The 19,204-nt window shown below is 42.5% G+C and overlaps 2 protein-coding genes across 3 annotated transcripts; one reads left to right on the forward strand and one right to left on the reverse strand.

Annotated features, from left to right (window-relative positions):
- Positions 1–1,280: 1,280 nt before the first annotated feature.
- LOC143528450 (uncharacterized) lies at positions 1,281–10,716 on the forward strand (the record flags this gene model as incomplete). Its single annotated transcript, XM_077024152.1, has 13 exons — positions 1,281–5,862; positions 5,970–6,190; positions 6,293–6,464; positions 6,570–6,772; positions 6,975–7,158; positions 7,283–7,478; positions 8,407–8,567; positions 8,802–8,871; positions 9,036–9,157; positions 9,276–9,307; positions 9,459–9,627; positions 9,836–9,956; positions 10,233–10,716. Coding segments are annotated over 13 exons (6,420 nt in total), but the record flags the coding sequence as incomplete, so codon positions are not given.
- Positions 10,717–10,938: 222 nt separating this feature from the next.
- tollip (toll interacting protein) lies at positions 10,939–18,809 on the reverse strand. Of its 2 annotated transcripts, none has more exons than XM_077023104.1 (6): positions 18,652–18,809; positions 17,709–17,858; positions 16,720–16,902; positions 16,431–16,583; positions 16,053–16,143; positions 10,939–13,265 (listed from the first exon to the last, which is right to left on the reverse strand). In XM_077023104.1, exons 1-6 carry the CDS (start codon positions 18,682–18,684, stop codon positions 13,045–13,047), a joined length of 831 nt encoding a protein of 276 aa, XP_076879219.1. In that variant the 5' UTR covers positions 18,685–18,809; the 3' UTR covers positions 10,939–13,044. The 2 variants fall into 2 exon arrangements, with proteins under 2 accessions (XP_076879219.1, XP_076879220.1); XM_077023105.1 differs by lacking the exon at positions 18,652–18,809 and adding an exon at positions 17,944–18,071.
- Between the last annotated feature and the right edge of the window lie 395 nt (positions 18,810–19,204).

The raw sequence follows: 19,204 nt of genomic DNA on the forward strand, positions 1-19,204 counted from the left end.
CCAGCCAATCTGTAGGACAAACTACACAGTCAAGCACTGCGCCTGAAAAATCAACAACCCAGACTCCAACAGGAACTTCTGGTCAGTCTTCCACCATCACCAAATCTACTGTAATACCAGAAACAACAGCTGGAGCTTCATCCACTACAGTAGAAAAACCACCAACAGAGACCACTGCTGCAGCAACAACCGTAGCCACTACTGGTACTACTGTGCCAGCCACAACTCCCTCAGGACCAACTGAATCATCTTCTCCCACTACAGGGTCTACACCAGGTGGTTCCACAAGCTCCCAACCATCAACTGTGACAGCGACAACACCACGGCCTGAGACAAGTGGTGTATCATCTACTACGACTGTACTGCCTGAAACGAAAGCCACAAGTCCTGCTGCCGCAGAGACCAGCCAATCTGTAGGACAAACTACACAGTCAAGCACTGCGCCTGAAAAATCAACAACCCAGACTCCAACAGGAACTTCTGGTCAGTCTTCCACCATCACCAAATCTACTGTAATACCAGAAACAACAGCTGTAGCTTCATCCACTACAGTAGAAAAACCACCAACAGAGACCACTGCTGCAGCAACAACCGTAGCCACTACTGGTACTACTGTGCCAGCCACAACTCCCTCAGGACCAACTGAATCATCTTCTCCCACTACAGGGTCTACACCAGGTGGTTCCACAAGCTCCCAACCATCAACTGTGACAGCGACAACACCACGGCCTGAGACAAGTGGTGTATCATCTACTAAGACTGTACTGCCTGAAACGAAAGCCACAAGTCCTGCTGCCGCAGAGACCAGCCAATCTGTAGGACAAACTACACAGTCAAGCACTGCGCCTGAAAAATCAACAACCCAGACTCCAACAGGAACTTCTGGTCAGTCTTCCACCATCACCAAATCTACTGTAATACCAGAAACAACAGCTGGAGCTTCATCCACTACAGTAGAAAAACCACCAACAGAGACCACTGCTGCAGCAACAACCGTAGCCACTACTGGTACTACTGTGCCAGCCACAACTCCCTCAGGACCAACTGAATCATCTTCTCCCACTACAGGGTCTACACCAGGTGGTTCCACAAGCTCCCAACCATCAACTGTGACAGCGACAACACCACGGCCTGAGACAAGTGGTGTATCATCTACTACGACTGTACTGCCTGAAACGAAAGCCACAAGTCCTGCTGCCGCAGAGACCAGCCAATCTGTAGGACAAACTACACAGTCAAGCACTGCGCCTGAAAAATCAACAACCCAGACTCCGACAGGAACTTCTGGTCAGTCTTCCACCATCACCAAATCTACTGTAATACCAGAAACAACAGCTGGAGCTTCATCCACTACAGTAGAAAAACCACCAACAGAGACCACTGCTGCAGCAACAACCGTAGCCACTACTGGTACTACTGTGCCAGCCACAACTCCCTCAGGACCAACTGAATCATCTTCTCCCACTACAGGGTCTACACCAGGTGGTTCCACAAGCTCCCAACCATCAACTGTGACAGCGACAACACCACGGCCTGAGACAAGTGGTGTATCATCTACTACGACTGTACTGCCTGAAACGAAAGCCACAAGTCCTGCTGCCGCAGAGACCAGCCAATCTGTAGGACAAACTACACAGTCAAGCACTGCGCCTGAAAAATCAACAACCCAGACTCCAACAGGAACTTCTGGTCAGTCTTCCACCATCACCAAATCTACTGTAATACCAGAAACAACAGCTGGAGCTTCATCCACTACAGTAGAAAAACCACCAACAGAGACCACTGCTGCAGCAACAACCGTAGCCACTACTGGTACTACTGTGCCAGCCACAACTCCCTTCGGACCAACTGAATCATCTTCTCCCACTACAGGGTCTACACCAGGTGGTTCCACAAGCTCCCAACCATCAACTGTGACAGCGACAACACCACGTCCTGAGACAAGTGGTGTATCATCTACTACGACTGTACTGCCTGAAACGAAAGCCACAAGTCCTGCTGCCGCAGAGACCAGCCAATCTGTAGGACAAACTACACAGTCAAGCACTGCGCCTGAAAAATCAACAACCCAGACTCCAACAGGAACTTCTGGTCAGTCTTCCACCATCACCAAATCTACTGTAATACCAGAAACAACAGCTGGAGCTTCATCCACTACAGTAGAAAAACCACCAACAGAGACCACTGCTGCAGCAACAACCGTAGCCACTACTGGTACTACTGTGCCAGCCACAACTCCCTCAGGACCAACTGAATCATCTTCTCCCACTACAGGGTCTACACCAGGTGGTTCCACAAGCTCCCAACCATCAACTGTGACAGCGACAACACCACGTCCTGAGACAAGTGGTGTATCATCTACTACGACTGTACTGCCTGAAACGAAAGCCACAAGTCCTGCTGCCGCAGAGACCAGCCAATCTGTAGGACAAACTACACAGTCAAGCACTGCGCCTGAAAAATCAACAACCCAGACTCCAACAGGAACTTCTGGTCAGTCTTCCACCATCACCAAATCTACTGTAATACCAGAAACAACAGCTGTAGCTTCATCCACTACAGTAGAAAAACCACCAACAGAGACCACTGCTGCAGCAACAACCGTAGCCACTACTGGTACTACTGTGCCAGCCACAACTCCCTCAGGACCAACTGAATCATCTTCTCCCACTACAGGGTCTACACCAGGTGGTTCCACAAGCTCCCAACCATCAACTGTGACAGCGACAACACCACGGCCTGAGACAAGTGGTGTATCATCTACTACGACTGTACTGCCTGAAACGAAAGCCACAAGTCCTGCTGCCGCAGAGACCAGCCAATCTGTAGGACAAACTACACAGTCAAGCACTGCGCCTGAAAAATCAACAACCCAGACTCCAACAGGAACTTCTGGTCAGTCTTCCACCATCACCAAATCTACTGTAATACCAGAAACAACAGCTGTAGCTTCATCCACTACAGTAGAAAAACCACCAACAGAGACCACTGCTGCAGCAACAACCGTAGCCACTACTGGTACTACTGTGCCAGCCACAACTCCCTCAGGACCAACTGAATCATCTTCTCCCACTACAGGGTCTACACCAGGTGGTTCCACAAGCTCCCAACCATCAACTGTGACAGCGACAACACCACGTCCTGAGACAAGTGGTGTATCATCTACTACGACTGTACTGCCTGAAACGAAAGCCACAAGTCCTGCTGCCGCAGAGACCAGCCAATCTGTAGGACAAACTACACAGTCAAGCACTGCGCCTGAAAAATCAACAACCCAGACTCCAACAGGAACTTCTGGTCAGTCTTCCACCATCACCAAATCTACTGTAATACCAGAAACAACAGCTGGAGTTTCATCCACTACAGTAGAAAAACCACCAACAGAGACCACTGCTGCAGCAACAACCGTAGCCACTACTGGTACTACTGTGCCAGCCACAACTCCCTCAGGACCAACTGAATCATCTTCTCCCACTACAGGGTCTACACCAGGTGGTTCCACAAGCTCCCAACCATCAACTGTGACAGCGACAACACCACGTCCTGAGACAAGTGGTGTATCATCTACTACGACTGTACTGCCTGAAACGAAAGCCACAAGTCCTGCTGCCGCAGAGACCAGCCAATCTGTAGGACAAACTACACAGTCAAGCACTGCGCCTGAAAAATCAACAACCCAGACTCCAACAGGAACTTCTGGTCAGTCTTCCACCATCACCAAATCTACTGTAATACCAGAAACAACAGCTGTAGCTTCATCCACTACAGTAGAAAAACCACCAACAGAGACCACTGCTGCAGCAACAACCGTAGCCACTACTGGTACTACTGTGCCAGCCACAACTCCCTCAGGACCAACTGAATCATCTTTTCCCACTACAGGGTCTACACCAGGTGGTTCCACAAGCTCCCAACCATCAACTGTGACAGCGACAACACCACGGCCTGAGACAAGTGGTGTATCATCTACTACGACTGTACTGCCTGAAACGAAAGCCACAAGTCCTGCTGCCGCAGAGACCAGCCAATCTGTAGGACAAACTACACAGTCAAGCACTGCGCCTGAAAAATCAACAACCCAGACTCCAACAGGAACTTCTGGTCAGTCTTCCACCATCACCAAATCTACTGTAATACCAGAAACAACAGCTGTAGCTTCATCCACTACAGTAGAAAAACCACCAACAGAGACCACTGCTGCAGCAACAACCGTAGCCACTACTGGTACTACTGTGCCAGCCACAACTCCCTCAGGACCAACTGAATCATCTTCTCCCACTACAGGGTCTACACCAGGTGGTTCCACAAGCTCCCAACCATCAACTGTGACAGCGACAACACCACGTCCTGAGACAAGTGGTGTATCATCTACTACGACTGTACTGCCTGAAACGAAAGCCACAAGTCCTGCTGCCGCAGAGACCAGCCAATCTGTAGGACAAACTACACAGTCAAGCACTGCGCCTGAAAAATCAACAACCCAGACTCCAACAGGAACTTCTGGTCAGTCTTCCACCATCACCAAATCTACTGTAATACCAGAAACAACAGCTGGAGTTTCATCCACTACAGTAGAAAAACCACCAACAGAGACCACTGCTGCAGCAACAACCGTAGCCACTACTGGTACTACTGTGCCAGCCACAACTCCCTCAGGACCAACTGAATCATCTTCTCCCACTACAGGGTCTACACCAGGTGGTTCCACAAGCTCCCAACCATCAACTGTGACAGCGACAACACCACGTCCTGAGACAAGTGGTGTATCATCTACTACGACTGTACTGCCTGAAACGAAAGCCACAAGTCCTGCTGCCGCAGAGACCAGCCAATCTGTAGGACAAACTACACAGTCAAGCACTGCGCCTGAAAAATCAACAACCCAGACTCCAACAGGAACTTCTGGTCAGTCTTCCACCATCACCAAATCTACTGTAATACCAGAAACAACAGCTGGAGCTTCATCCACTACAGTAGAAAAACCACCAACAGAGACCACTGCTGCAGCAACAACCGTAGCCACTACTGGTACTACTGTGCCAGCCACAACTCCCTCAGGACCAACTGAATCATCTTCTCCCACTACAGGGTCTACACCAGGTGGTTCCACAAGCTCCCAACCATCAACTGTGACAGCGACAACACCACGTCCTGAGACAAGTGGTGTATCATCTACTACGACTGTACTGCCTGAAACGAAAGCCACAAGTCCTGCTGCCGCAGAGACCAGCCAATCTGTAGGACAAACTACACAGTCAAGCACTGCGCCTGAAAAATCAACAACCCAGACTCCAACAGGAACTTCTGGTCAGTCTTCCACCATCACCAAATCTACTGTAATACCAGAAACAACAGCTGGAGCTTCATCCACTACAGTAGAAAAACCACCAACAGAGACCACTGCTGCAGCAACAATTGCTGAAACCTCAGCTACTACTGGTACTACTAGGCCAGCCACAACTCCCCCAGGACCAACTGAATCATCTTCTCCCAGTACAGGGTCTACACCAGGTGTTTCATCTGAGACACCAGAAGTATCCACTTCTCAGCCTTCCACCAGCACAACATCTACTACAATATCTCCTGAATTTTCATCCTCAACATCAGAAACACAAGCACCACCATCAGAAACCACTGCTGCAACAAGAAGTGCTGAAACAACCCATGAACTTATTATAATCGGTAGTACGTTACCTTCAAAAACTGAGCCGCAAGTGATAGTTACATCAACAAGTTCTGCACTTACAACCGAAACAGAGGGGACTTCTATCGCACCTATAACTCAAACACTTGCTAATATCACTGTGACATTACCAATTCATAGTTTCTGTTGCCTCGTAAATGACACAGAGTTTCTGCCAGGTAAAACTTACACTTAATCATTTATTTTTTCAAAGTTGTTTGCATACAGTGGTACTATCTATCTGTAAACACACACAAATGTATATGTATATGCTTTTTTATTTTAGGAGAAATAATTTATAATGTATCAGATGGCTCTGGGTGGTGCTTTAGTGCATACTGCAGTGAGGTGTGTGTTATTGAAAAGACATCACATAGTTGTGCAACAACACCATCCCCTCACACATCCACCACTGAACCTAGCACCACAAGATCTGAAAGCACAGCCTCAACATCACTGCCTACATCTGTCAGCCCTGACTGTGCCAGTTTTAATCCACCAAGAAAGGTACTCCAGTGTTCAATCTTTATTTTCAAATAAATATAAAAATGTACTTTACAGAAATTACAGTTTTATTTGCTACTCCTCATTTTTATTTTAAAATGACAGAATGGTGAATCCTGGCAATTGGACAACTGCACTACAGCCACATGTACTGATGGCAAAGTTACCTACACACTACCCACTTGTGGACCAGCTGGACCTGCAAACTGTGAAAATGGCCGAACCCCCAAAAAAATATTTGATGATTCTGGCTGCTGCTACAAATATGAATGTGAATGTAAGTTACTAACTTTTACGTAGCATATGTATATTCTTATGTCATATGTGTGTCAAGTATTATTCATATTTAATTGATATGCATATACCATATGTGTTTCTGCAGGTACTTGTACTGGATGGGATGGCTCTCATTATGTAACATTTGATGGGCATGATTACACATTCAGTGATAGCTGCTCATACATTTTGGTTCTCAGTGCAAAGTTGAAAATAGTCCTTGACAATCCACAGAGTCTAATCATTACATACAACTCTCAAGAGGTTATTCTGACCCAAAAAATGACTACGAGTGGTGTAACCAATGTGGTAAATAAGTCTTGTCTCTATACATTTTCCTAATTTGCCATGCAGTAGGTTTAAATCATGTCTGGGGAATCAGTCCCTAGAAATAGTAATTTTGTTCCAATTTCAAGAAATGTTTTATTCCCAGGGACACTTCCACCAACTGCAATTTATATCATTATATTATCATGAATCTTATTTGATTACATGTTTTTCAAAAACACAGGTTATGGTGGATAACAAGCAAATCTATCCTGCATTCCAAAATAGCGATTTCATCATCACAAGTACAGGAATGAAAGTCACAGTGACAATTTCACAGATTCAGGCTCAAGTTACTTACACTGGCTCCTCATTTAACATTGACTTACCATTCTCACTGTTCTACAAGCAAACTGAGGGTTTGTGTGGTGAGTAAATTCTCTCATTTATGCTTAGTCAAATTAAAATCTATTATTGGGAATGTAAATGTTATATTCACCATGTGACAAATCATCAGAAAACATAGTTTTAATAATTCATTATTTTGCCCAGGTACATGTGATAATAACCAAGAAAATGACTGCCAGTCACCCTCTGGTCAGACTGCGCCCTGCTCCCAAACAGCTCCCAACTGGCAGGATTCTAGTAAACCATGTATACAAACCACCACCCCCACTCCAACAACTGCATACCCCAAGAGCACACCCTCCCCATGCACATCATCAGTCTGTGAGCTCATCTACAGCCCGTGAGTAACAAAAATGAGGTCACAAAAAATGTTACTGTTAAATATGTTACTGTTATATTGCTATCCTACTTTATTGTCTTTGTAACTGTGATACTCTACAATTGGATAGCATGCATCTGTAACTCCTTGTTTCATTATTACAGCCATGTTATATTTATTTTACTTCAAGTATTCTTTTACAGAGCAACTTACAATTTCAATCACGTCTGTATATGGTCCTTTTCCGTGTGTCTTGTTGGGTATTCTTCTGTGTTGCTTGTGTTATTGGTCGCACCTATTGTCTTGTCGTTGTGATATGTTTCACTTGTGTTTTGTTAGTGTTAGTTTATTTAAGTGTGTTGTCTACATTCCCCGTTCGTCATTGTAGATAATAGGTGTCTTGTGATGATAAGAAAATAGCCGCTACTCTGCCCACCTCAACATTTGTTTCATTTATTCCTTGCGTTACAGTTAGGATTCTTTCACAACAACTCTTACTGGTATACCCTGGCTCACTGGCCAAAATGGGTGATTAAAGCCCAGATACACACTTTGAAATGAAATGAAATGTGCCTTATTTGTCAATTGTGAATTTACACCCCAATCGAAATTTGTCCTCCACATTTACCCATCTGTGCAATTAGAACACACACACAAACACACACTAGTCATTACTTAGGGGGCTGTGGTGCACACATGCCCAGAGCGGTGGGCAGCCCTAGCCCGGCGCCCGGGTAGCAGTAGGGGTTAAGTGCCTTGCTCAAAGGCACCTCAGTCATGGCCTCAGGCCTGGGAATCGAACCCACGACCCTCCAGTCACAAGACCAGTTCCCTACCACAGGACCATGACTGCCCTAGACTTTAGAGCAAGTGTTGTTAAGCACTATGCTACACCAAGCATGCCATGTGTTTGAGCCACTTCTTTAAAACATCTTTGTTTCCATTTTAGAGTATTTGACGAGTGCCGTAATGCCATACCTCCAGAGCCTTATGTTGAAGGCTGCAGGGAAAATGATTGTCCAGGTTGCACCAGTGTGGAGGCCTATGCATCAGCATGTGCTAACAAGGGCTTCTGTGTAGACTGGAGGAGTTCAACAAATGGGATATGTGGTGAGGGGATAACAGGCATCTCTCTGCATCCCAGAAGTCCATTATCTGGCATCTTATTTGTAACACCTTTATTAGCACTAATTCTGAAGGTGTCAAATGATCATTAGATATCAAAGCAAAACTACAAAAACATATTGAAATGTCATTCCATGCCACATACAGTTTGTTTACAGTGATTGTTAGTGATTATCATTGTACCATTGATAATCATTACTGTTTTTTTTTTTTTTACAGAGTTTAAATGTCCTCCCTCTAAGGTCTACCAAGCCTGCGGACCAGATGTGCAACCAACGTGCAATGCACAGTAATGTCTTTGTCCACCCCCTCCAAATAGAACATATATTAACGCTTGATCATTCTGCTTCGGCTGTGTTTATTTTTCCCTATAAACCTCTTTCAGCATTGATTGTTATTGGATTATACATACTCTTAAAGAAGCTTTTTAAAGTTTGTTTTTTATTGTTTCAGGTATAATAGCCAATACCAGGACCTAATTCAGACCAACAACTCAGGCATACATGAGGGATGCTTCTGTCAGCCAGGAACAACCTTATTCAGCACAAACTCCGATGTCTGCGTCACATCCTGCGGTAATACTCCTGTAGCTTTGCAAGATGACAGAGTTTGAGTTCATAGTTCTTGAATTCGCTGGGGTGCCAGTTTCCATATTTTCCACAATTGTAAAAGGTGTTTGTCTCTGTCTTCTAGCTTGCACAGGCCCTGATGGGAGCCCAAAAATGGTGAGCATTCTTGCACTTTGATCACCATATTTGCTGTGGCTTTTCTGTAAACCTATTGTAACATTTTCATTACTATGTACTTTTTATAACAATATGCTAACACTGTGAGACATGCTACAAAGAAGCTTGACATTTTTTACTGCCCTTTTAGCCAAATGAAGTATGGCAGAATGGATGCCAAATGTGTGAGTGTAACAAGGACAGTCTGAGTGTCCAGTGTTGGCCTGTTGCCTGTCCCACTGCATCCATCCCTGCATGTGACAAGCCTGGAGAAGTTCTTGTCAACACATCAGATGGATGCTGCATGAGCTATGAATGCCGTGAGTAATCTGAAGAAAAGTTCCTGACAGAATTATCCGAATACTAAACCACTGTTTAGTCACACAAACACACAAAGAATCATATTTATGGAAGAAATGGTAGCAGCAAACATATTTTTTTAAAGAAAGCAGGCTGGGCATTTTAACTCATCACTTGGTATTGAGACTAAATTGTGAAAGACTAATGTTCTTTTGTATTGTCCTCCAGATGTCCCACCAAGTGAATGTAAAATTCAGACGAACACCAATGTTCTGGTTAGCAAGGGTTGCACTAGCACTGTGCCTGTGGAAATCACTTCCTGTGCAGGCTCCTGTGAAACTTCCTCCATGTGAGTATGGAAACATTGATCAGATGTGCCCAGTGCTGTCATCCAAAAAAGATGTAGACCTGCCATGTTAAGCACAATAAATTCAGGATTTAATTCATATACAAGAGGTCAACAGCATATGCATTGGAGGGCAAATAAGGATGACGAGGGCAAAGAATAGTGACTTCAGACTGCATCACCAAAGCTCATATTAAGAATCAACCCCTATTAGCTTTGAGGGTGCAATATAAAGTCACTTTATTTTTTGATTGAGCCACATGTGATGTCTTGTTACAGGTACTCTGCAGAGGCCAATTCTCTTATGCACTCTTGCTCTTGCTGTCAAGAGCAGAGCACAAGTCAGAAGGAAGTGGAAATGACTTGCCCCAATGGCTCAAAGACTAAATACACATATACCTACATTGAATCATGTGGCTGCACAGTGCAAAGATGCTCTGAAAAGTTCAAGAAGGGAAATAACTGAGCGGGCTCCGAGTACACTTGGGGCGACTAAAGAAATCTGCTAATTTGTATCGATGGCAGACATTACTATCATTTTGAAGACTTGCATTTCCTAGATTTTCTTTAGACTTGCTGTGTGCTTATTAATCTTTCACTGAAAGTGCATGCAATAGTGGTGAAATGAAGAAAATATTTTATTATAATTTTTGGTAATGTATTAAAGCATTGTTAGAGCTCTTTCAGATGGCTTTCATGTTGTAAATGAGCTTGTAACTTTATTCTTGTCCTTTAGTTCACAATAAAACTACTGCAGTTTAAAGCATGTTTGGTACTGTACTTTCTATTAAAACAAATTTTCATTTATAAACATTAACAGCACTATACTTAAAGATTACAAGGGCCAATGACCTCATTACTTAAAATGCATGTAATTGATTATGAAGAAAGACACAAAATGTCTCTGCAAAGACATCCTTATACCTAAATGATGTAAAGAGATGAACTTCTACAACGTTGATTGCATGCTTACACAGGCACAACACACCTTTGAGTGGTTTATTTTATTCATTCTCATGTGTACTGTTCAACAGAAACGTAGAGAAGTAAAACTGTTCATTTCGGCGCTGAAAGCGTAAAGTGCTGAACAGCTTACCAACTTTTCTCTTACACCAGCCACCGTTACAGAATTACAGTTTAATGCAAGTGCATAACTATCAGGAGTTGTAAAATAGGTCCAAATTTAGCTTATGGTCTAATATAGCCTGATGAAAAAGCAGTGCAGTCCATACTTAGACAAAGTGAGTAACAACCAAAACTAGAGGCACCGGGCCCTTGCATTGATTTGACCACTTAGCAACCCAAGGTTAAGGACAATTACATGTGACATTAGCAAAATAGTAAAGAGCTCTAAATGTCCCATACTGCAATGCTTCTTTTCAGTGAGAATACAGTTGCATTATTAGTTATATCCATTCATATTACCTTTAAAGTTTAATGTAGCGGGACTACAATCCAATTAATAAAAATTACTTGTAAAAATAATAATGGTGCATATATGAGTGTGTGAGAGAGAAATATCAAAACAGTATTTGCATTGTTATTCATTAATATGGCCAAGGCTACCTCTTTGGACATAAGATGTGTGCAGTTAGTTGCATTTCAGAGCCACAGTTTTTTTTTCCCCATCTTACATGACAACGTCCAAAGAATATGGCATCATTTATGAAATAAAAATCCTTATTTAAAATAAACATTTTAAAGAAATCACATGGACCTTTCCTATATATTTTGTTTTCTTCACACGTCCATACATTTTGTAACACCTTTGGCATTCTGCAATATGTCACTTTCACATTTGTAAACAATCCATGAAATATGATAAATGTACTTTGACAATGAGCACCACAAGCAACATTAACACTAAAGAGTGACTGGTTTGTATGCCTGGATGTTAGTTTGGGGAAATGCTGACCAGATGTTGGCCAATAAAAGCAGATATACAAATAAAATTCAGGATTTCCAAATGGCATATTATATATAAGTAAGCACTAGCTAACTCCTCCAGAATTAAGGTAGCAGTGGGCTTATCTCACAGTTGAGCTCAGACTGCCTTAAATTAAACCACCTCACTTAAATCCAGCTTGAATGTCACTTGTTAGGTCTGGTCTAGGTCACCTCACCCACCTCACTAGGTGAACTCTGGCTAACTCTGGCCAGGCCACTGCCTGCAGTTCCTCATCCTCCCTAACCCACTCAAAACAGAGATAGATTAAATGAGCACTCTGAACATTTCAGATGATGCTGTGAACCATTTGGAAGTGTGACAGGTTAAGCTGAAATTTCTGTTGAGTACAGGATCGGGTGCTTGTTTACAAACTTGAAAGAAGTGTTTACACTTGTCTTAAGTTTAATTACAAACACTAACTAATTTGTCAGAGGGTGTATACAGCAGAGTAGTGCATCTAGGTAGAGCAATACACAGATACAGACCTTTAGCTAAAGCAATTTTAAAGGAGAACAAGCAGCATATAATATAATGGCCATTTAGTTAACTGAAAAAAAGTTTAAACATTTAACCTTTAAATCATTGTCGGCTTAATCATCTTAAATTTAAACATCTCCCATTACCCATGCCATCTCTAAAATCTGACAGCTAAATATAAGTTTAATCAAAATAAATTAGAATCCTTTAAATATATATTTATATCGATAGATAGCTCTATCTATCTATATTATACACCGGTGTGTGTGTGTGTGTGTGTGTGTATATATATATATATATGAGCTATAATTATACAGATAAAAGCACATTTGAAACACAAAGGAAACACGGGTTTACCCTAATACACATATACAGAACAGACAGGAGGGTTCAGAGAAAGCATGGCCACAGTCACAGACATGTACGGCCAAAACAAAGAAACCCCAAACCTTCTCACTAATAGCAAAGAAAATATGCAAGTTGCTCTTTTCATTATGATATATAATCACACTCAGGGAAACATACCATCCACTCTTTGGACTACGGATGTATTTTAGGAATTGTAGAGTACAACAGGTGGATTAGAGCACATGTTTCTGGGATGATGGTGGTATGGTGGACAACAGTTGGGTTTCTAGCTCTCTACAGTCTGGGACAGCCATGGGATTACACCTCCTCAGCCATCTGCAAAAGGGAGTTAATGGCAGCGTCCTTGTTACCCTGTTGAGCCTCCAATACAGTGCGGATCACTTCTTTATCAAGGTTGGGGAACATGTCGTGTAGGGCCTTTAGATCCTCCTCACTACAGGGGGCACTGTGAGGAATGGCAGTAGGAACGGCTGGCATCCCCATGGGCACCACACCCTGGTTATAGACACCTGGCACACCTGTAACAGACATTACAGGCAGGAAAGATGAGGGACTGAAGAGTCATAATCTTGCATTATACTAGTGTGGGTTATTCCATTACATCTGATGAGAGAACACTATGCATACACGGAGTATTTTTTCTACTACTGTTTTTCACTGTCCTGTGCCCATCTTGCTTACTCATGAAAATACTACTCACCGTCTCTGCCACTATTATTTGGAATGATAGATCAACTACACATGCCAAGTCCAATCATTGGGGTTTGTTCTTGCTTGAGATGCTCCAACTCTTATCTGAATCACATCCATACCATTGTTCCACCAACAAAGTGAAGACGATTGTGCGTGTGGATATGGATGTTCCATCACCATGTATAAATTACATGGCCATACCTCAAGTAATGCCTTTGTTTCAACTGCAAACCACTGATGATTCAGATTACTGCTAGATTTGCTGTGATTCTTGTGCTTTTAGTTGTAAATGGTGGCAAGGTGAGTAAACAACTTCACGCGGTGATACTAGGACCTTACCCTTTGTTTGCTTGTTAGAACTATAAACATGGACTTCTACTAGCTGGGCTGCCCAATGGAGGATGGGTTCCCTTTTAAGTCTTGGTCCTCCCAAGGTTTCTTCCCTGCCTAGGGAGTCTTCCCTGCCTAGGGAGTTTTGTCCTTGCCACTCTCCCCTGGCTTGCTCATTCGGGATCTGGACCCATGTGTAACGTACATAAGCAATAAATATATCTATATATATGTAAAATAAATATATACTCAACGGCTATAGTAAAAATATAATAACAGGTAAGTATATAAATAATCAGCGTTTAGATATGCGGACAGAATATGTGTACGTTAAACTGGTATACACATGGGCCAACCAGAAGACTACCAAGATTGCTACGGAGCTCAGCAACCAGCAACTCAAGAACATTATTTGGCACTATTGGGCATTTGAAAAGGCATTCACAATTTATTTACAAATGGTAAGTAAACAAACAAAACACAAAACAAGAATATTAGAAAGGACTATGTCTAGTCTGGGTAGAAAACAAATAAATCAAAATATTCAACGTGATTAGACCAATGTAAATTCAATGCGTGTCTTTGTGTTAATGTCCTTCTCTTTTAATCCCACAGTTGATGGAACTATGTAGTCCATGGAGTTTGCAAGGTAAGTGTTCCTCCTACCAGTTCTTGTTGATATCTAGAGTTCAACTCAAGGAATCAAGTTTCAGTTCAATGGTTGTCCATGGAATGTAGAAAACCCTCTAGGTTAGAGTCTGGGAGACTCGCTATCAATGGATTGGTCCAAATGTAATCATCCAATCAAAAGAAAAAAATCTGACAGTACAAAAGTGTCGTACGTTTTTAAATATTTTTAAATTTTTAAATAGTTTTTATCTGTTTTGCAGCAGGAGAACCCTCAGTCTCGTCTGCTGGCAGGATGCAAAAAGAACTGAAATCTCTGTCAGCGGGAACAAACCCTCCCCTTCTGTCCAAGCCGCCACCTGATTGGCTGGCTGGATTCAGAGTAAACCAATAGGAAATTTACAAAATAAAACAAATAAAAATTATTTTTTTGTAATTTTTGTATTCATATCTGGAAAACTATTTCTTAATTAAATTAGAATATTTAATAACAGCTTTCAAATTAAAATATGGTATCCTGGTTTATAACCTGGGTTACACATGCCAAAGCTGCTCTGTGACGTGTGTTGTAACAAGTGCTATATTTAAAAAAAATTGACTTTGACTTGCGTCACAGGCTCATGGGTTCTAGACCAGCAACATTATGGGGCCAGAATGGTACCAATTTTTCTGGCTGAAAGCCTGTGAAGGCGCAGCACTGTTGGGGATTTTGGCACCGTGCCAATGAAAAAGTGCTACCAGTCTACCAGCAATTACTGCCACCATGCTACCACCCCCTGCCACCATGAACTGCAGTACTGGTGCCGACTTGATTGGGTTGGTGCGATGTTCTTACTGCTCAGCTAGACTGGCTGCCAACATAGCGATCTGTCTTGCATGTTCTGGGTATGGATTCCCATTTGTTTGCACAATGGCTACTTGTTAGCTGTACTTCAATCATGGCATGCAAATATTTACCATCTTGGCCCTTGAGTTTAAATTTTAAGCTCCAATATGATTCTCTGAAGTTTGACTTCAGGGTCTCATCAATTCTCTACCTACTCACGTCAATGCACATTTACTTACTTACCATGTCTACTATTAAGCCAATTCATCAAACTAATTGTAGAACATGCAACCTAGATCCACCTAATTTTACTCTCCTCCAACATTCATCGTCTGATTTCTAGTGCAAAATCAAACACAGCCACAAAGCCAGCCATCTAGCTTCCCACTCCTCCCACCTTCTCAACTTGATCATGCACAGCTGATGAACTGGTAGCTGTCCAGCATGACCCACCAAATCCCACTGAACTGGACTGTGAGCTGAAGACCACCAAGCTGCCCTCCCTTATTTTCCTTGGTGAACTGTGCAAATTTGGCAGCTGTCCGTTTGTCTCTGTAGTTTCCCCCCCTGTTGTCCATTGGTTCAACCAAATTTCCCTCCCTGATTGCATGTTGTGGACTCAACATTGTGACCGTGTGTTGTGTTTGACCTTTGGAGGCTGACTGCCTTACAATGGACAACCATGCTAACTAGAGTAGAGTAGAATTTGGCTGTTGCTTAAGTGTTTGAACTTACTCTGCAATGTTATAACCCATGTACATTACAATTATTATACATAAGTACAGCATGAATAAAGTGAATACAATGTGCATTGAGATAATATACACACCTGCAATAGGCACATAGCCAAGACCCTGTTGGTATACGGTAGGCATTAGAACCACAGGCTGTGATGCCATCATCATCCCTGCTGGCATAGACTTTGTCCATAGAAGGACCAAAAGAGAACAGAAAAACAAGAGACTGGAGGTAAGCCACATCATCCTCGATCTTTTGAGCATAAAAGATAATTTTTCTCTTTCTTGGTAGCTATTAATATTATTATTTCTCTTAATAAGTGTTACTCTTTACTCAGCATAAAATTACACGTTATTTTACAAGGTCATGTTTTCAGAAACTTTAAGTACAAGCTGTGCAAGTGAACAGCACTTTGTCAGGGGTGTATCTTTCAGTGCATGTGTGAGGATAAGCTGAAGCTCCAACTCACAGTGTAGGACATGACAAGATTGATCATGCCCTCCTTATCATCGCCCTGTCTGCCACTAAGGCTAAACCACTCGTCCACCACGTTCCCCTCCCTCAAGCTCTCTGGAATGGTCACATGTGTCCATGCAATGCGGTCGTCCATGGAAAACGCCCTCTGAAAACCAAACACCACAGCTTGGTTTACTTTCCAAGTTGCTATTTTCTTACATTTCTTGTTGCAAAGGCATGGTGGAGGCCTGTGTAAAAACATATGCTCTGTATTCAGTTTAGCTGTTTATATGGACTCTAACCTCATCAAAAATCTCCAGGTAGAAGGAATCCACCCCTGGCGGGACAGTACACTGGATAATTTTGTTCCATCGGGGATTCTTTGCTCCATTGTGAGCAGTGGGGGTCTCATACACAGCATACCCTAGCCGAATCCTGCAGTAAGGGTCCATGCGTGTCATGCCATAGTTCTTGGCAAGCTTTGCCTGGTAAACAATTGAAAAAATACAGGTATGTTATGCTTAGTTTATCAAAGGTCTTACTTGTCATCTGCCCTTTTCAAACAGACTGAATACATGTTATTTAAAATGTAGCTGTCACGTTGTGGGGGGGCCCCTGCCGGTCGCCCCCGTTTACAGCGGCAGATGTCCTGTTTTTGGTCACGTGATGTTCGTCCCTCAGGTGGGCGGGACCCGTGATCCGTCTAACCTGAGGCTCGTTTGTTCGTCTATATATGTCTTGTCTTTGTACCAGTTGACTGCTGGTTATTATTTCCTACATTTGGAACAATGCACGGGTTTTTGGTTTGCACACTTTCTATTAAACCATCCTATTTCCCTGAGACTTGGCGTGATCGCTTCCTTTTTAGTTGCTCACCCCTGCCCGTCACAGTAGCAAACAATAAACATGTGAACAACAAACAACATACTGCTTTGTGACAACATGTGTTGTGAAAAGCGCTATACAAATAAAATTTGATACTGCCACAAGAAAATCGATGCATTACTAAGGTTGCACGTATGTATGGCTTCAGGCAATTAGTACACATTTTTAATGGCATAATTTACAGTCTAAGTTTTAAAAATGGAGTTGAATACTAATAAAACTAATTTCCATCACAAATTTGATTTATAGAGCACGCACGTTTGAATCACTGTGGAAAACGTCTGATCTACACTAGAAATGAGAACAAAGGGCAGTCAAATCTTGAACTATAACCCCTTCCCCCCCCCACTATTAAATTAGTGTTATTGAGTACTCAGATGTACTGTTTGTATAACAGTTGATGTACCTGGACCACAGTGATACTCAGTCTTCCAACTGTTCCAATAGATCCTCCATACTGCAGCTGCTGTGCTGCCTGAGCATCCATCTGCACCTGCTGCTGTTGCTGGGTGGGAGTGATCCTCAGGAAGTCCTGGGGCAACTCACCAATGTACACCTGAACACAGGAAGTGAGGAAGACTCGCTCATTAAGATATTCATATTAAAATATGGAAATTCAGAGTACTGTTTGTTTCTACTACCTCGTCCCTTAGGCCAACAAATACAGACAAGCAACTAAGACCTATTTCAGACCTATATCAGATTCAAACACGTCTCTTTGGCACCGCCCATGACATGTAATATAAATTAACTTTCGTTGAGGTATTATACCAAAAACCAAACAGAATCTGTGTAGTATCTGACAGGAACAGATTTTTGTGTGAGCAACAGGGCGATATAATAGCTATTGACGTACACAGCAGTTAATCTTAGGCTTAAATAGAGTTCGGTTTCAGTGCCCAAGTTAAATATATTAACTGGCTAGCTATGTAGCTAATTACTAAAACCGAGTCTCCGGACGTCGGGTACGGCACTAACTTAGCAATTTAGCCAAGTGTCACGCAGCCAGATTTTAAAAAATTTGAGCTATTTAGCTTTGTTAAACGCGGAAGAGCATGATGAGGGAGATTTGCTATAAAGACGACGAACTAGCGAACGACAAATGGTGTGAGTGAAGTCTTCACGTTCGCGACAGAAGTCATCGTGACAGTTTGCGAGCTAGAGAGAGTGTTATAATTCGATATCTCGCTGTTAGTCTGACTGGTCCGAAATGGTCATTTTTATACTGGGTAGCTAAGCGGGCTAAATTAGTTAGCTATCTAGCTAGTCTCCACACATACAAATAAGCAGACTCTTGGATATAGAGCTCTAGCTCTGGTTTGGGAACATTTCAAGCATAGCTTACTAACCTGTCCTCGTTGAGTACTGATTGTTGTAGCCATTTTATTAATGTAAAAAGGAGACTTTACGAAGGAGTGAACCAATTTTTTTTATTGTTGTTGATGTTCCTTCTCTTTTATGGTTACAGCATATACTGCAACAAGAAACCTACTGCCACCTACTGTACATTTGTTGCAGCACAAACCTTTGTAACGGGGAGATTTCACAAGATGTTGTGCAACCTTGTGCTAAGCCCGGATTGATCAACCGTATGAAAAAAAAACATACAATAGACTTAATTAGAGGAAACTGCAAGTTATCGATCAAATACTAAGTTAAAAAGACTTTATGCCACGTAGAACGCATATGAGATGTGTGGCAGATAGCGAGCTAGTAGCTATCAGGGATGTTATACCAGCTATGTACACATTTTTATTATAACTGATATCACATGACTTTATAGAATGTATCTTATACACTTTTTGTGTATTAATTATTTATTAATTTATATTTTAGAAGGAGACCGCTCCAGAGCACAGCACGTAGAGAAAAACAGAAGATTTATATGAAAAGAAGCAAAAT

Source organism: Brachyhypopomus gauderio, chromosome 12, assembly GCF_052324685.1.
Source record: "Brachyhypopomus gauderio isolate BG-103 chromosome 12, BGAUD_0.2, whole genome shotgun sequence".
Classification (NCBI taxonomy): domain Eukaryota; kingdom Metazoa; phylum Chordata; class Actinopteri; order Gymnotiformes; family Hypopomidae; genus Brachyhypopomus; species Brachyhypopomus gauderio.

Bases quoted from the DNA above. Each gene is read 5' to 3' on its own strand.
- tollip (XM_077023104.1), bottom strand. From the start codon at position 18,684: ATGGCTACAACAATCAGTACTCAACGAGGACAG. The intron at 16,584-16,719 runs GTTAGAGTCCAT...TTTGGTTTTCAG, and splicing joins ACCTGGAGATTTTTGATGAG to AGGGCGTTTTCCATGGACGA. The intron at 13,266-16,052 runs GTGTGTATATTA...TGTCTGTTACAG, and splicing joins TGGCTATGTGCCTATTGCAG to GTGTGCCAGGTGTCTATAAC.